Source organism: Conger conger, chromosome 6, assembly GCF_963514075.1.
Source record: "Conger conger chromosome 6, fConCon1.1, whole genome shotgun sequence".
Classification (NCBI taxonomy): Eukaryota; Metazoa; Chordata; class Actinopteri; order Anguilliformes; family Congridae; genus Conger; species Conger conger.
In genome coordinates this window covers 59,405,910-59,422,617 of record NC_083765.1, presented here as the reverse complement: position 1 = coordinate 59,422,617, position 16,708 = coordinate 59,405,910, and the positions used below count along the sequence as shown (strand labels likewise).

General features: G+C 38.3%; 1 protein-coding gene across 2 annotated transcripts in view; it reads left to right on the top strand.

Moving 5' to 3' along the window:
• dgkza (diacylglycerol kinase, zeta a) overlaps positions 1-7,719 on the top strand; it is a 137,347-nt gene extending 129,628 nt beyond the window's left edge. For both annotated transcript variants that reach the window (XM_061245258.1, XM_061245259.1), the window contains one exon: positions 573-7,719. In XM_061245258.1, the coding sequence (XP_061101242.1) occupies positions 573-689 (117 nt within the window). In that variant the 3' untranslated portion in view covers positions 690-7,719. The remainder of the gene's footprint in view (positions 1-572) is intronic.
• The last annotated feature ends 8,989 nt before the right edge of the window (positions 7,720-16,708 follow it).

The window sequence follows — 16,708 nt, the reverse complement described above, 5'->3', positions numbered from 1 at the left end:
ATAATTTCATTCATTGTTTACAGTAACTCATAAAACTGTGGTTATAAATATAACAGTAATCTGTATTTACAATGAACTGTCTTGCTTCTCAGCAGGTGTTTTTTGATGACAAAATTAATATTTATATTTTTCTGTATTCCCCGGGAATCCACATCCTTTTGTTGTTCGCCCCGTGCTCTGCCAACTGAACCATAGGACTAATACATTATTAAGAACATATATTGATTGAATTTTAGACAGTAGTCGCTGCAATCTGTAATTGGTCAGGATCTGCTACTATGTTCTATCTCTGGCAATGAATCGATTACTCAGCCTGACAGTAGTCATGATTTTGTACCAGATTGCTTGAATGTTTGCATGTTGTATTGTCGAAAGTGGAGTTTGTGGCCTGTCCTTGATGTGGCTTATACTGAAATAAATGGCTTGTACTGTGTGATGTTTCCAGAGAGGGAAGGTGTCTGCTCTGAGTTTCATGTGGACTCATGGGAAATGTAGTTTCCGTTGTCCCTGCAGAGTAGTTTGGCCATTCACACTACAGGAGTCCGCTTACTCTCACACTTTTCATGTCACAGGGTGACACACCCAAACATCGGGCAGAGAAGGCCAAGGACCAGGAACTGGCGGGCTACCTGGAGAACCGACAGCACTACCAGATGATCCAGAGAGAGGACCAGGAGACTGCCGTGTGACCTTTCTTCCATACCCCTACACGTGCCATAGAAACCGTTCTCAGCCAGAAGCCAGCACCGAAGAGGTCTTTCGATGGTCTGAGGAGCACATTTCAGTTTTCAGCAGGTGGTCTACCGGCCAATGCGCTTCCAGCGGATGGCCCTTTCGCGTCCGCTGGTAACGCAGTGCCTACAAGAACTCCTGTCCCGTTTTATTTTCATCTTTGTTGCACTGCCAAAAATGTACAAATTAAAAAAGAAAAGAAATCATAGTGTTTTAACTGTTGTGTCGGAATGCATGAAAGAGCTGCTCCTCTATTCTGCTGCGTTGACCTATTCTAGTGCTGTGGCACAGACCGAATGCTAGGCTAATGCTATAGAGGAGCTTATATAGATTTCAGGCTTGGAAAAGAGATTTCTGAATGTCAAAGTGGTTTTATTGTTCTACAGAGAAATTGACCTCTACAGTGGAAATATGTCCTCAAACAACATAAAAGTACAAAATGGTCTTGAACAAAAAAAAAAGTTTTAAAAGGGTATTTTTATAGCAGGAAATGAAGGCCACTGTCCTTAAATGCATCCAACTTGCTATTAGTATGACTGAATGTTGCTTTATGAGATGGAAAAGACGCTTAGGAATTTTTATGAGACTGTTATAGTTTTATTTTATTTGTAGTGGTTTGATGACTTGTTAATTTACTCAAACTACATTATGTTGTTTAGATCTTGACTCTACCTTAGGAAGAGACATTTTACACTGAAAGCTTTCACTGTACAATTTCAACATTGATGAAACCAATACTGTTCTAAAGAGAACTATGACTTGTATTATTTGAAAACTACTCTAGTCAGAGTAGATGTTTGACTTCTAATTAGAGTATTTGGTACTGTAAACTCATATTAGTAGCTTTCTGTCAAAGCAGATTTACACTGCTATTCTTCATGCCTTGAATATTTTTTTAATTGTATGGCTGATTGTTTGAATTTCTACTTGGTGTACTAAAGTTGTGGCATATTTCTTAGTATAATCCAAAGTAAATAGATATTTATATAACGCATAGCTGTGGAAATGGCATTTTTGTGTTGTCATGTTTGTAATATAAAAATGTACATTTGATATATATATTTTTGAGAGGTAGATAGCTTCTTATCTTCTTATTTACTATTATATATAACCAGCAATTCAAGGCATCTCTGTGTTTACTGCTACAGTTGACTTGGTAGGCGATCCCACTTTTAAAAATGTGTTTAATTTAGGGGTCTATTTAATAACTTTTTTTCCCTTATCAACTGGTGAAAATGGTGGCTTTCACATAGTTAAATTACTTAAGACGGAGCTATAAATTTGAAGAGTGAATAGTCTGCTAAATTTGCTTTGTATATTACATAGACCAATAATTCACCATGGCTGTTTTTATTTTTATTTTGTATATACAGATACAGATACCACAGAATTGGCTAATGAAAGCATTTACAGCAAACTGGGGTTGAGGTAAACATCCTCTTAGCTATATTATCAGATATTATTTGTGTGTAAAAAGCAATCCCATTACACTAAATGATCACCCATTTTGGTATGCTATGAGAATGCTATTTATCCCATTAGCCATATCTTGCAATATCTGTATGGATCTACTGTAAATATTTATTTTTTTTAAGTTAAAGAAAGTAGACATTACTCACTGGACTGTTTCAAATGGTTTCACTGATTTCTGGCACATGAGCACGATGCATGAACACTGGCTAACGGCTTCAGTGTGCAAAGAGTCATTTGTAATATTCCAGTGAACACTTTTGAAATTCATTTATATATTTTGTGGGGTTCAGAACCCAGTATTTCTTATCAGTTTTGAATTGAGCATGTTTCATTAGCTATTTATCACCATAGATTTTCATAGAAGTTAATATCATTTAATTGCAATTATTTGATCTTTAATGAATATGTATGTAATGCATATGCATATGCATTACATTTTATTATGTTCACAAAATGATTATTTAAGACTGTGCACTAGCAAATGTAATTTCCTTTAAAAAAGCAAAGAAAAAAGTCTCTGCTTTCTTGTTTTTTTGGACAAGTCAGCATATGGGCCATGTTATAAGTGATCATTTCTTCATGTCTGATGTACAGTTTTGACAGTCCATGACTGCCATCAATGTGCATGCACGTTATTTTATTTTTGTTATGCTTGTAAAAATATTTTTTCCATTTCGCAACAGGAATGAAAAAGAATGAAACTGTGTTCTTTTTATTTTTTATTTTTACGTTTTAAAACTGCAGTGGGTAATTGCGTAACCAGAAAACCAAAACCGTGTTCATTTTCAGATTTGGGTTTACTGTCTTGGGAACGGATAATGCAGAACGCCATCTACTGCCATCTACTGTCATCTACATCTGCCACTGCAGGCAGTCCTGGTAGGCTACTCGATGGTTCATCGAGTCGGCTATTAGCTTATGTCTATTCAACCCGATAGGAGTGTGCTGAGACAATGAAAAAATCCCTGTAAAGCTAACTAAAATGTCTACCGATGTTCCTACCCAGCATCGAGCTGGTGAGCTGCAGTGTAAAATTAGATTTGATTGGTCTGGCAATCCTGCCCATTATCTCTAGCTAGTGGAATACAAACATCAAGTTTCATTGCCTCTGACATGTCAGTGTTGGTCAGAGAGAAGTAGTTATTTCTTAGACTATATTTATTTGCTGAGTAATAGAATTGTGAGGAGTGCATAAAAGACCACACTCAATGACATGCTGGTTTTTGTAGCGTTTCTATGAGGTTTTCAATTATTGGCAGCATTAAGCTAATCTAACTATTTCTGTGTTTGATTCTCAGAGGAATAGATCGGATCTGTTGGATTTGAAGTCGTATGCTAGTGATCATCAGTAAACCTGAACCATTATCCTCTGCTTCTGAAGACAGTTGGCTAGCTGCCTAGTTATTTATCCAGCTACAATGAATAAGGACAGGTTTAGCACAATAATCAGGTAATGACATTTGGTCAGTGAGCTCTGGAGTTTTGGCCTCCGTTATTGTTTAACACTATAGTTGGTATAGGGCTCCTTTTTTGGGATCTTTATATTGGTTTTTAATAGGCTATGTTGGCTGTGCAATTCACAACAACTTTTGGGACCCCCCCACCCCCTTCATGCTTTATTGTCTTTTTCGTTATTATTTTCAAGAGGAGCAGCTGAATGTTTTCTCCCAAAACAAGGTGTGGTAGTCACATTGAAGCGATACTGTTCTGCCACCCACAAGTTCCTAAGACAGTAAACCCAAAGTTGAAAATGAACATGTATGAATGTTTTCTGGTTTTTGTTTTCTTATTGCCAGATTACCCACTGCATTACAAATAATTTACATTTTTCTCTTTTAAATTCCCATTATGACATGGAAAATGTTTTAAATTAACACTTTTTTATTCTTTACCAGCATAACAGTAATGAGAGTAAAATAAATGAACGAATGATACACGGACCCTCCAGCCATGTTGGTTTCACGATGCCCCATTTCCCCATCACTAGTGTCACTACAACCTCTCAGTAGATTTTCAATCAGAGTATGATTCTGACACAGTGAATAAAATCAAAACTAAACCACTGACATAATATTCTTTAATGAGTTTTTGGCAAATGGAAATATCTGGACATGGTTCCAGGGGTTCTTCAGTGGAAACTAGTACAGTAATATCAAGTGTGCTTGTACTTCTCCTAATCTTCTCCTTTATGTCAATAAAATCTTTGCCTGACATTTTAAACATTTTTACAAATGCTCCATCACAGTTTAATCGATATTGAAACAGCTATTACTTGATATTTTATCTGGGGAAATGCTTAGGTGTAAAAGCAATTGGTTGATTAATTTTGGGAATTAAAATACTCTTTGGAATATCTTTGAATGGAAACCAGCATCCAAGAAGATAGCTTCAATGCCTCAACAGTAGAAATGGGTTCTGTACATGACAATGAACATCTGCATTATCTGTGGAATAGCCATATTTAATTACATACTGTTCACTGTTACAGTATACTGAAAATGAGTGCAGTTTAGAGAAATTCCCCCTTTTTTAAGACAATCAGAAATATAAATAAGTGTATTAATGTATGTCTCACTCTGGTTTTACTTAATCCATCACTGTGGCCTGGATAATACAAATTTTAAAAAGCGTTGACTAAATTCAAGTTCAGCCATCACAAAAATGGAAAGATTATATGTTTACATTAAGTAAAAGTATTTGCTTCTGAGAGTCTAGTTTAATACATATTATATTGAATGTTAGCATAATAGTATATCTGTTTAAAATTATATGATAAATTTAGATAATGAAAAGTGAATTGAGGACTATTTATTATATTTGCTTTAAAACATGCACATGTGTATGTATGTTATATTTTTATATTTCCATCTGCCTTTCTGTGTTTGTAGTAATATACTGCTATACAGTTTTTCTCTTAATATCTTTAACTGCTTCACATACTTGTCACATTATACAGTAGAAGAGGACTCTGTTGAACAACCTTTGTCAGGATTGTGTTGCTACGTATATTATCTCTCAAAACTATACCAGAAACTTTTTGCTGTAACCACTGCAGTGAAGTGTGCAGTTCAATAGTTTAGTTGTGAATTTTGCTTTCTTTTTTGATATTTGAAAAATATTGCTGCTTTTAAGTGACAACAGATGTACATGACTTGCTGGCTTCCCATGAAAATTCCTGCATTTAGAATAGTACAGGTTTTGCTTGTGGGCAGCTTAATTCACTGAAACCCAAGCCTCCTCTCAGCAGAATTGCAACCGACCAATTGGAAAAGCCTTCAACGGATTGAATTGGGAAAGATGTCTCTTCCTTCGCAGAAAGGAGATTTTTGTGTAGCTTGGCACAGTTGCATTAATGGAGCCATCTGCTTTAAAGACGAGTGGACAAGAATCAAGAGAATTGTGAGAATCTCAAATGTATAATCCTCAAAAAATCTGTCAGGTCTATGCATAATGTCGCAAAGCGAGCTAAAGACAGGTGTTTTGTCAATTCATGTGGGTGAAGCTCGGTAAAAGCAAATGTCCATGTGTCTATTCAGAATGTAACTGCTGTGAGTATCTCACAGAGTGCAAGTCGCTCTGTATTTCGTTTCGGCAGTAACAGCTGTCAACCATAATTTGGGGAATTGCAGTATGCTAAAAAGCAAAATACAGTATGCTAAAAAGCAAAATAAACACAAACCAACTTTAATACAAATAGATTATATGTATATATTTATCAGTCATATTGCTCAACTACTGTACAAAGTCTACTAAAAGCAATATTGCTAGCAAGATCAATCCTCTCTAATGCGCGTTAAAGCAGCCTTAAAGCACTGAAGCAATGCTGGCATACGTAAACCTCAAACCCTGTGACATTTTCAAACAACATGCTAAATGGATGATACATTTCGCCTTCTCACTCTAGGGGTGGTTCAGTCTTAAGCATTGGCTATATTGCCACGAGAAGCATATAATCTTGCTACCCCATTTTTTGTTTTGAAATTGTATTTCATGAAGGGAAAAGCTTGGGGTATTGAGCTGGCATTGAGACAGTTTAGTGACTTGGTTTTGGTGTGCGTTTGAAGGTGGGAATTATGTGGAGGTCACTGGAATGTCCAGATACAGTGTGGAATGTTTCACAGGGAATCACATCGTTATATCCATGTTTTAGTGCAGTTTTGGTGCGTAGTGATTGTTTTCAAACACACACTACTGTAGTCCCTCATTTTAACTGACAGCCACCAGGTGCCTCATTTAATATCAGTCCAAATGTTTCTTAAAAGGGCAGTTCACCCAAAAATGAAATGAAAGTATGTTACCATTTACTTAGAATACAATATATCCATTCGGATAGTTTAGTTGAGATGTGTCAATTGTCAAATCTAGAAAATTCAACACATCTCAGTGAAACTATCTGGATGGATAGATAGTACTTTCATTTTTGGGAGAACTGCCCCTTTAAAACCAGTAAGGCTTACGCAGAAAACCATTCATCTTGCTATGTGTAGAAAAAGTATTTTCCCCTTTTGCTGTTGGTATGCTAGAATGTGTCACAATTCTTGTTTGTTTTGGCCTTTGACCCCTAGGCAGACAGTGTATTGTTTAATTTAGCATGTCAGCTTGTGTGCTGTTCCTTTAGGAAAGGAAGTTAAAACATTCTCAAACTTATGTCATTTACAGACCGACCATTGTGACAGTGTTCAATACAAAATTCATCTTTGGTATTTTCACATCTGTAGTAAATTGGAATGCTTGATAAATATTTTTAACAATTTAAATAAATGTTACAAAACATTTTGACAGGTCTTCAAGGTTTTCAACAACTGAATGCAGTGAGGCCGTGCCAATTTCTCTATCTTTTCTTAAGATTTCAAAGAGCTGTAAGCAGGAATTTTAGTTTATCTACATTTACCATGCTTGTTTTGAGTTGCTGTGCAATTCAGGGTTATATACAGTATGTATACAGTGCAGTGTGTAAGTTTTTGGATGGTGGTACAATTTCCGCTCTTTTGGGTCTGTTCTCCTACACACTGGATTTCAACTGAAACGGTGAATATGAGGCAGATTGTCACCTTTAATTTGAAAGTATCCACGTCCATATTGGATGATCCATTTAGGAATTTTATCGCTTTTATGAAAAGGGATGTACCTGTAATTCCTACACTGATTTTCTGATATGGACGTAAATACCCTCAAATTAAAGGTGAGTGCACCAATGTGCGGGAGTACAGAGCCAAAAGAACAGAAGTTGTACCACATCGAAATACTTATGGACTGCACTGTGTATATATACAGTATATACGTATATATGATGTGTGTGTGACTCAAGAATTTTAAAAGAAAATGTGTGAGGTTACTGTGTAATATACAGTTTCTGTAATTAGCTTTAAGAAATACATCATTTTCTACTTATATAGTGACCAAAAACATGGACAGACTAGTGTGAAGTATAAACAATATTGACTTATGTATGTTTGTTCAATGGGCTGGTTTTGTTACTGTCTGCTTGGAAAAAATAAATATTTCATAAATGTTTGCGTGTTTTCACTGAAATTGTGTCTATATTATAAACCCTCTTTTTCATTCACAGTATATTGCAGTTCCATAATATTTTATGACTCACTATACAAATGTGCAATAGTACATGCTGATGTGCATTTCAAATTAATTGTGTTGTTTTGCTGGGGCTTTATAACAGCTTGCAAATGTTTAGGTCATAAAAATGCATGTCATAATGCTCATTGCCACAAAACAAAATATTGGCTGTTAATATTGTGTCAAACTTTTAAAGTGCCACAGAAAAATACTTTCATTTCCAGAAAGACACTTTTCTCATGAAACGAGAAACTGTTTGGTTATTACATTGTAATAGAAAGGTTTTGTCATACAGTGCAGTCCGTAAGATAATATAAGATGTAGTTTATTGAACCCTGTGGGGGATTTTGCCCTCTGCCTTATGTAACTTTGACCCATCCTAGTTACTTTGGAGCAGTGGCCAGTCACAGTACAGCAAAGTCTTTGCTCAAGGCCCCAACAGCTGTGCAGGTCTTATCATGGCTACACCTGGGATTTAGCCACTGTAAAGTTCTGGAACAAAGTCTTGTGACAGATGCGGTCAGTACTAACCCGTACCAAAGTTATGGAAAGGGAAAAGTGTGGAGAAAGAAAGGCTGCTCATGATGAAAACTTCACCACCTCAACTCTTGAAACTTCGTTTAAGTAGTGTTATGTGCACTGATACAACAAAATGCCCCAAAACTCATTGGATGGCACTTCACTTTGACAATGACCCCCAACATTCTGCTAAAGCAACTGTGGAGTGTTTCATGGCTGAAAAGTGCTATGTTCTTCAGTGGCCATGTCAATAACCTGTTCTGAATCCAGTTGAACAGGCTTTTCACTTTCTGAAGACCAGACTGAAGGCTAACAGGAACAGCCCCTGAAACAAACAGGATCTGAAGAGGGCTGCAGTACTGGCCTGGTCAAGCAGGGAAGAGCCCCAGCCTCTGGTGATGTCTATAGTCACAGACTTCAAGCTGTTATCAAATGCAAAGGATTTGCAACAAAGTACAAAATATAACAACTTTATGTTAATTTGGTCCCTGAAATGGGGAGACTACGTATAAAAAGGATGCAATTTCAGGCAAAACCAACTAAAATTGTGTAACTGTCCAAATAATTATGGACTGCACTGTATGTTTAAATAAGCTATTTAAAATATTGGCAGTACAAGTAAATGATGATGTGAGGTTTCTGTATATAATCTCAAACTTTATTAAATATGAAGCTTCTTCATTACCGGACATTGCCATTTCTAAAAGACTTAATTATTTTATTACCACTCGAATAGTAAAATCTCTTCATATTGCAGGGGATAAGCAAAATGGGTTCAATAGGCTAAGTACAAATTATTTTAAATTTTATTATTACAATTTTCTTTTCTATAGTTGAAGTGGGAGCTCCAGTAATCTAATTTATATTGAGTTTCTTAAATTGACCCTTGTATAAAGGAAACCGCTTCTCATAAAATTGTAAGGATGTAGGGTTTTATGTTGGAGCTATTATGTTTTGTTTTAGTTCTGTTTAAGAATTGGCTTGTGTCTCTGGGCAGAAATACATTTGAGGCCTTGTTCAGCAACAAACAATATTTAATTTATACGATTCTTCTGACACTGTGGCTTTCGCTGAACTAATGATATAATTACAATACAAAATTATGACCTCACATAACATATAGGCCATTTTTAACCACACAATTTATATCCCTAAGACTGTGAGGTAAAGCAGATGTTTTGCCCAATGATACTCTTTCTTCAATTGGACCATCCTAATGCGCCGACAGTCTATTCATTTATCATTCCGACCGGATTTTAATTGAGAAATTGAATTCTACAAATATATTCGATTCATAATTGGTAGTTTATCGATGACAAACTGCAACCGGTGTGAACTGCACAATAGGGAAAAGAAAAAACCCCAAAAACCCAAGGTCTCAAATGCTTTGGTACATCCCATGAGACTGGGCAGCTGAGGATCGATAACGTCATCTTTGTTGCTGCGTTTGGTACAGTACAAAAATCTGCCCATCCGCTCACAGCTACCATGTTTAAAAAATATATATAAAAAATCTGAATGTTGATCATTTGCTGATGATACGGAACCTGTTCTGCGGTTGCAGGACGATTTAATGCTTTATTTGCTTATATGAAGCTGTCGTTGTCGTCTATGACGAAATGCGCTAGCATAGCATTTAGGAACATACAATGCCATTCAGTGGGGCATCCTGAGCATCTCTCAACCTGTGAAAAATAAATACAGCGGGCCATTCACAATCACGTGGGTTGCTTGTGGTAATCTAATCCCTTATTGTGAGGCCACTGGACCAAATATCCTCTTTTTTTTTGTATCCTTTGGCATATATTAGATGCTAAGCCCATAAAGCTTCCCTACGGCGTCTTCTTGGTGAGCAGATCATAGGCGTTGGAGGGCAGGTAGTGAGAGTGGGTTGAAAAAGGGCCAAACATAACACAGATATGAGCTTCACTGCCAACAGGCTGAGGCTTCCAATGCTAATTTCTCAACAGCCCCCTAAGCTTTTACCACTTCCCTTGTGTAGGCAGCCCTTAAGAAGTTTTTTCTTCCGAACCATCAGGTCAGCCGTGGAAATGATCACGTGAATCATCAAAGAAGACTATACACTATTCCAGAACATGAAATGTAATATTTACTATGGATTATGCATTATCCGTAGATTGTTCAGCTTAAGAATTAGCTTGATGAACTTGCAATTGATGTTGTGCTAATTTTACTTTAGACAAATGAATGGGTTTTGACGAGTGTTTTGGTAAAGATCTGTTTTGCATACACATTGTATGACTGGCTCAGGAAGGGTGTGATGTGTGGTGTAGTTTTGATTTAAACAGGAGTATGAGTCAGCTTCAAGAAGAACGCAAATGATTTTGTGTCCATCTGTCTGGTTAACCATACAAAAAGGAGTTTGCTCGTCACCATGGAGATCGGAAGAGCCACTATTTGGAGAATGTATTTTAATGTTTTTTCCACACTGGTACACAGTAGAGCCAAAATCGGCAGGCAAAAAAACAGGGCACCTTGTGAGGTAATTTCACAGAATATTGGTCACGGAGCCAATGGTGCGAGGACCCACCTAACCTCTACGTTCCCCTGTCAAGAACCCCCCCCGAGCTCCTTTTGGCTCTTGCTCGCTCCGCCTCACATCCCAGCCCACGCTGACTAATCATTTCACGGTTTGTTTGAAGGATAGAGCAACGCTGGCCACAAGGCCACGGGGGAAGACTTCCGCGCTCGGCTTGGCCTCCATGTGAATTTTCCGGCCTGTGGGGATTGTTTTTTCCCCCTTGCTCTGGTGGGTGGCGGGCGGACAATCCCCCCACGCATGACTGAACCATTCCCTCACAGGGAGGGGCTGTGGAAGGTTAGTGGGAGTCAGATCCTCCACAAAGGCAGTGCCAGCCAGAGGTATAAATCTCCACCTCTGGGGCTGTTTTGCCCTCCTTCCACTCTATTGTCCCCATTATTTATACCTCAACCCTGAAACTCTGCACATTGTGGGGCAGCCTTTGTTGTCCTGCCTTGTCCCATCGTGTTTCCCACAACATGGGGCACGGTTCTACCCACCAAAACAGACAAATCACGATGAGATTCAGGCCAACAGAAAGATTACTGCCTGCAATGTGGGTCGATTGAATGGGTCTGTGTGATTTCAGATGGTATGTTATCCTGTCTGGCCACCAGGCACAACAGCCTCCAAGGACACATTGCACACAAATATCTATTTCAGTCATGTTTTACTCCTGTTTTTAGGTATGTCCTAAATTAAGCCGATGGAGCTTGGAGTGTTATTATTGGTATCCTACAGACAGTGAGGAGCATCCAGTTGACATTCCCATATTTTTGCAGAGTATTATCTTTGTAATGCAGTGGCAAAGTGTCAAACTTCTAAATGAGCAGAGCTTATAGAGCTTAGTGTACTGTGAAGTATGTGACTTCTTGAATGTGACTTTCCAATTCTGCATAACTTGGCACATTCGAAAAAAACTTTTTTTGTGCAGTTTTTGTGCCTTAGCACTTTAGTACTCAACATTTTCCCCAACAGGCTACTTCAGAGGAAACACCTGACTTGATAGAGTGCTGCTGCCAGGCAACATGTTTCAACATCCAAAAAAACATAGCAAGTAAACAGACTTTAGCTAAAACAGTGGAATTCGTACGGAACTTTATATTATTATGAATCACGTGCATTTTGTATAAAAATAGCATGATTCCACTTTGAATCACTGCACATATTTCCAGCACTCCGTTGTGAAGCACTAGTGCTCTGGTTTTGCCTTGCCTGTTCACTTGTAGGAAAGGTGCACTATCTAAGCATCATACAGATCTTTAACACAACATAGAAGTAAAAAAAAAAAAAAAAAAAGGAAATGCCATACCAGAGGATTGTCTCCTACTGAGTCTAATCAACTGCACGTCGCTCTGGATAAAAGCGTCTGCCAAATGCCATTAATGTAATGTGAATGTGCAGATAGCTTCGGACTTAGTTCCATGGTTGGCAGAGCGAGTGTCGTGATACCTGTTATCCGTGATTGCCATGTTTAGGATTTGTTGAGTCGTCTTGGATTTCACTCTACTAAGTTGAGATACTCTTGTGATATAGGCCCCTGGGTTCAAATAGTATTTATTTGGATTCAAATACTTTCCTGTGCTATATGTATCTCTCCTGGTGGATTTGAGCCAGAGGGCACTTCTGGGATCATTTAATTTGTTCTAATTTGTTCCAATACTTTTCAGGCAAGTTTTGTAGAGTTTAGTAGAATCCAAAACAAATACTATTTGAACCCACGTCTGTTCCATACATAAAAATATTTAAAGCACCCACATGAGATTAAATAAATGAAAATACCCCTCTAAACAATGCAGAGACATATTGCATTGCAGACTAAGACTAATAGTGTTAATATTGTTTCAATGTACAGTGACTTTACATACTGTGTATCAGGTTTACCATCTGCTCAATCACGCTCTATCAAGCAGGTTAAAGCATCTTATTTTATACAGCGGATCACATCGCTGCAACCACATGCCGCTCATCTCTTCCCGAGCACGACGCTCCAAACTAGTCCTTTTGGAGCTGTCTGAAATCGCGCTAATACCAGCTGCGGTCGGGTCTCCCGTCTCATTTACACTTCCGTTTATTTTCTTAGCTGACAATGATTGGATTACGAGGCAAATGTGGCCAGATGAAAATCCATCTTAACCATGCCACACGTCAGGCAGTTTCCTCCACGATCGATTTGTTCACTGGCCTGTGCCTAAGTATACATTACCTGTGTGTACGTTATTGAGTGTTGGGAGCTGGGGCTTATAGTAGCAAACAGCTCTTTGCTAATGCACATTTAAAAATGGGACCCGCTTCTCTTTTTTATGTACTACCTGTAACCAGACTGAAAGGACATGTGTTTCACACTAAACTGTGTGCACAGGTGCACTGTGGGCTTGTTGGTCCTCCTCAGGGAGACTGGATGGTTTCAGCGCTTTAGCAATTCAAGGTCTTATGCCTGTTTCTCTGGTAGGACAAATTACCTTATTGTTCCAACATAGACATGGTACATTACATTACAGGCATTTGGCAGATGGCTTTGGCATGACAATAACCAGGGACAAGTGCACCAAAAGACCCTAGAGGGAGATACAGTTCCAAGTGCTAGGAATGAGCAAAAGAACTTGGACCTTGTAGATTCATCCGATGAGACAAAATATTGGCATCAGTAAATTACCAGAGACTTATGAGGATTAGGAACACAGCTTTTCTTTCCTGTTGAAAGCGATAAATCACACACCTTATTTGTTACTTAAGAGCAGATGGATGTGTCTGATATTGTGAAACCAAACCCTGCTGGAAGTCTAATTAAGCAAAACAATAAAGTCAAGGTGTCTCTTTATTGTCTAATTTCTCTTGTTATTTTAACAGCCAGACATTGTGGTCAAATGAGTATTTGTTGTCTTGCTAAATCTGGGTTGGTAAACATTTCTTCTGGATGACAATAAATTTAAGACTTAATTAGGAATCACTTAATGATAGACAGCAAGAAATTAAGTGGCTCAATACTGAACAGACACTTCACCAGCGAGAGAGGGAAACATGAAGCAAAATTAGCCGAGCTATGGGTAGCAGACAAGGTGGAGATGACAAGTGACCACAAAAGTTTCCTATGGCAGCAAAACTACCAGGACAGAATCTGTACAGCCATGAGAAGAGTCAGCACTTACAAGAGCCTGTCTATGAAAAATGAAATCGCAGTGTCTAATAAGTGAGAGTATAAGGAACATCTATCTCCTTGTAATGCACTATACCTGCCTGTGTTTAGATTACATCTGGTTATAGATGTGACTGTAGAACAATGAGAGAATAAACTTACTGTATGCATTCTGGAACTTTCTCAGCATAAGGTGCAGGAGTAAAATGTTACTTCAGAGTATCTCAAATGAACACTTGGGCCCTGTTCCAAAAAGAAGAATTACTGAGGTAGTCAGATAACTGCACTGAATAAAACCTGGACCCCGCCCAAATCCAGAACACAGACTCAATAAAAAAAGACCTGTTTAGGGTTTTACTTTGTGCAACTATCTGGCTAATCTCAGTAATCTTGAGTTGTACTCATACTTTTGCTCTAGTGAATGAGTGATATTTTATTTTGTTCATTTAACCACATGGCAGTTAATGCTTCAATGAAAGATTGCATAAGCATGTGAGATGCACAAGTCCCACATACACACTTTACTGTAAATGGGCAGGGCATGGAACCTAGGACACAGACTTATTCTGAATTACAGCCTGTCAAATTCAACCACTAATTTCACTAAAGATACAGTAGTAGTCCACCAGTGGCAAAGTTACAAAAGGGATTGGTTTAAGAAAGAAATTGCCTATGGTCGGGGTGTGGTTTTGGGTTCATTTTGGCCTATCAGATGCTTTTCTTATTGATCTGTAAGATAGTTTGTCCGCCCTGTGTTTTCAATGTTCACACTTGTGCATTGGCATCACCACCATGAGGTAACACCCATGTGGTGGTGACCCGGGTGGGTGAAAACAGAAACCAGTTATTTAAAAGCAGAATTGAACATTCACATTGACACATCCCCTAGTAGTTCCACTAATGCCCAGGCACATTTTCCTTTTTCAAATAAATATGGCCCTTAAAGCGATCCTCTCATTTCTCTGTCACTAACATAGGAATACTGTCTCCATTTGAACGCACATCACACTTACAACTTTCATAAGATGTACCAATAGATATGAGCCAACAATATGAGCATCACATACATCATGAATACATAGTTTCTCCCTCTGGATTTTCATTTGATCCTTTGAGCGATATGTCTCATATATCAAGATCCGAGTCATGGGCTTCTCTGCCCATGCAGTTCCTCTCATCTCTGATTCTGTGTGACGTCTTGGTTTGCTGATTTTGTTGTGGCTCAGAAAAATTAGCTCTGAACTCAAAGGGATGTCCAGTACTACTTAAGTCAGGTTCTACTGCCAGGATTAAAGTAATCTCCAGGTCTTTTGATGAGGTTATTTTTTCATATCTACTTCATTTATACTGGAGTATCCCAAGGCTATGTTTTATGAAACATTGTGCTCCAGTATTTTGGTCTGTTAGTAGTATATTGGCACTGAAGGTATTGCACATGCAGTTAGTTCTCTTTCTTCACTTTTTTTCCTCAAATGATGTCATATTCTCATATGTGGATATAAATATAAGATATGCCATATATGATGTGTATAAAGTTTTGTGGTGGTGTCATTATGGCAAATCTGACATACATGTACATACAGGTGCATCTTAAAAATTTGGATTATAATGGAAAAGTTCATTTTTTTCGGTAATTTAATTCTAGATTCTTTACATATAAAGTGAAATATTTCAAGCCTTTTTTCGTTTTAATCTTGATGATTACGGCTTACAGCTCATGAAAATCAAAAATCCAGTATCTCAAAATATTAGGATATTGCATAAGACCAATCAAAAGAATTATTTATAATACAGAAATGTCGACCTTCTGAAAAGTATGTTCATTTATGCACTCAATACTTGGTCGGGACTCCTTTTGCACAAATTACTGGATCAATGTGGCGTGGCATGGAGGCAATCAGCCTGTGGCACTGCTGAGGTGTTATGAAGCCCAGGCTGCTTTAATAGCGGCCTTCAGCTCGTCTGTATTGTTGGGTCTGGTGTCTCTCATCTTTCTCTTGACAATACCCTATAGATTCTCTACGGGGTTCAGGTCAGGCGAGTTGGCTGGCCAATTAATCACAGTAATACCATGGTCAGCAAATCAGTTACTGGTAGTTTTGGCACTGTGGGCAGATGCCAAGTCCAGCTGGAAAAGGATATCCGCATCTCCATAAAGCTTGTCAGCAGACGGAAGCATTGACTTCAAGCAACTTGGATTATGTGCCTCTGCACTCTTCCTCAAGACTCTGGGACCTTGATTTCCAAATGAAATGCAAAATTTGCTTTCATCTGAAAAGAGGACTTTGGACCACTTAGCAACAGTCCAGTTATTTTTCTCCTTAGCCCAGGTAAGACGCGCCTGACATTGTATCTGGTTCAGGAGTGGCTTGACACAGGAATGCAACAGTTGTAGCCCATTTCCTGGACACGTCTGTGCGTGGTGGCTCTTGATGCACTGATTCCAGCCTCAATCCACTCCTTTTGAAGCTCCCCCAAGTTCTTGAATCGGCTTTGCTTGACAATCCTCTCAAGACTGTAGTCATCCCTGTTGCTTGTGCACCTTTTCCTACCACCCTTCCAGTCAACTTTCCATGAATATGCTTTGATACTGATTCTGCGAACAGCCCTTTCAGCAATGACCTTCTGTGGCTTACCCACAAAGAGTGTGTCAATGAGTGTCTTCTGGACAACTGTCAAGTCAGCAATCTTCCTCATGATTGCCCGACCAAGTATTGACTGCATAAATGAGC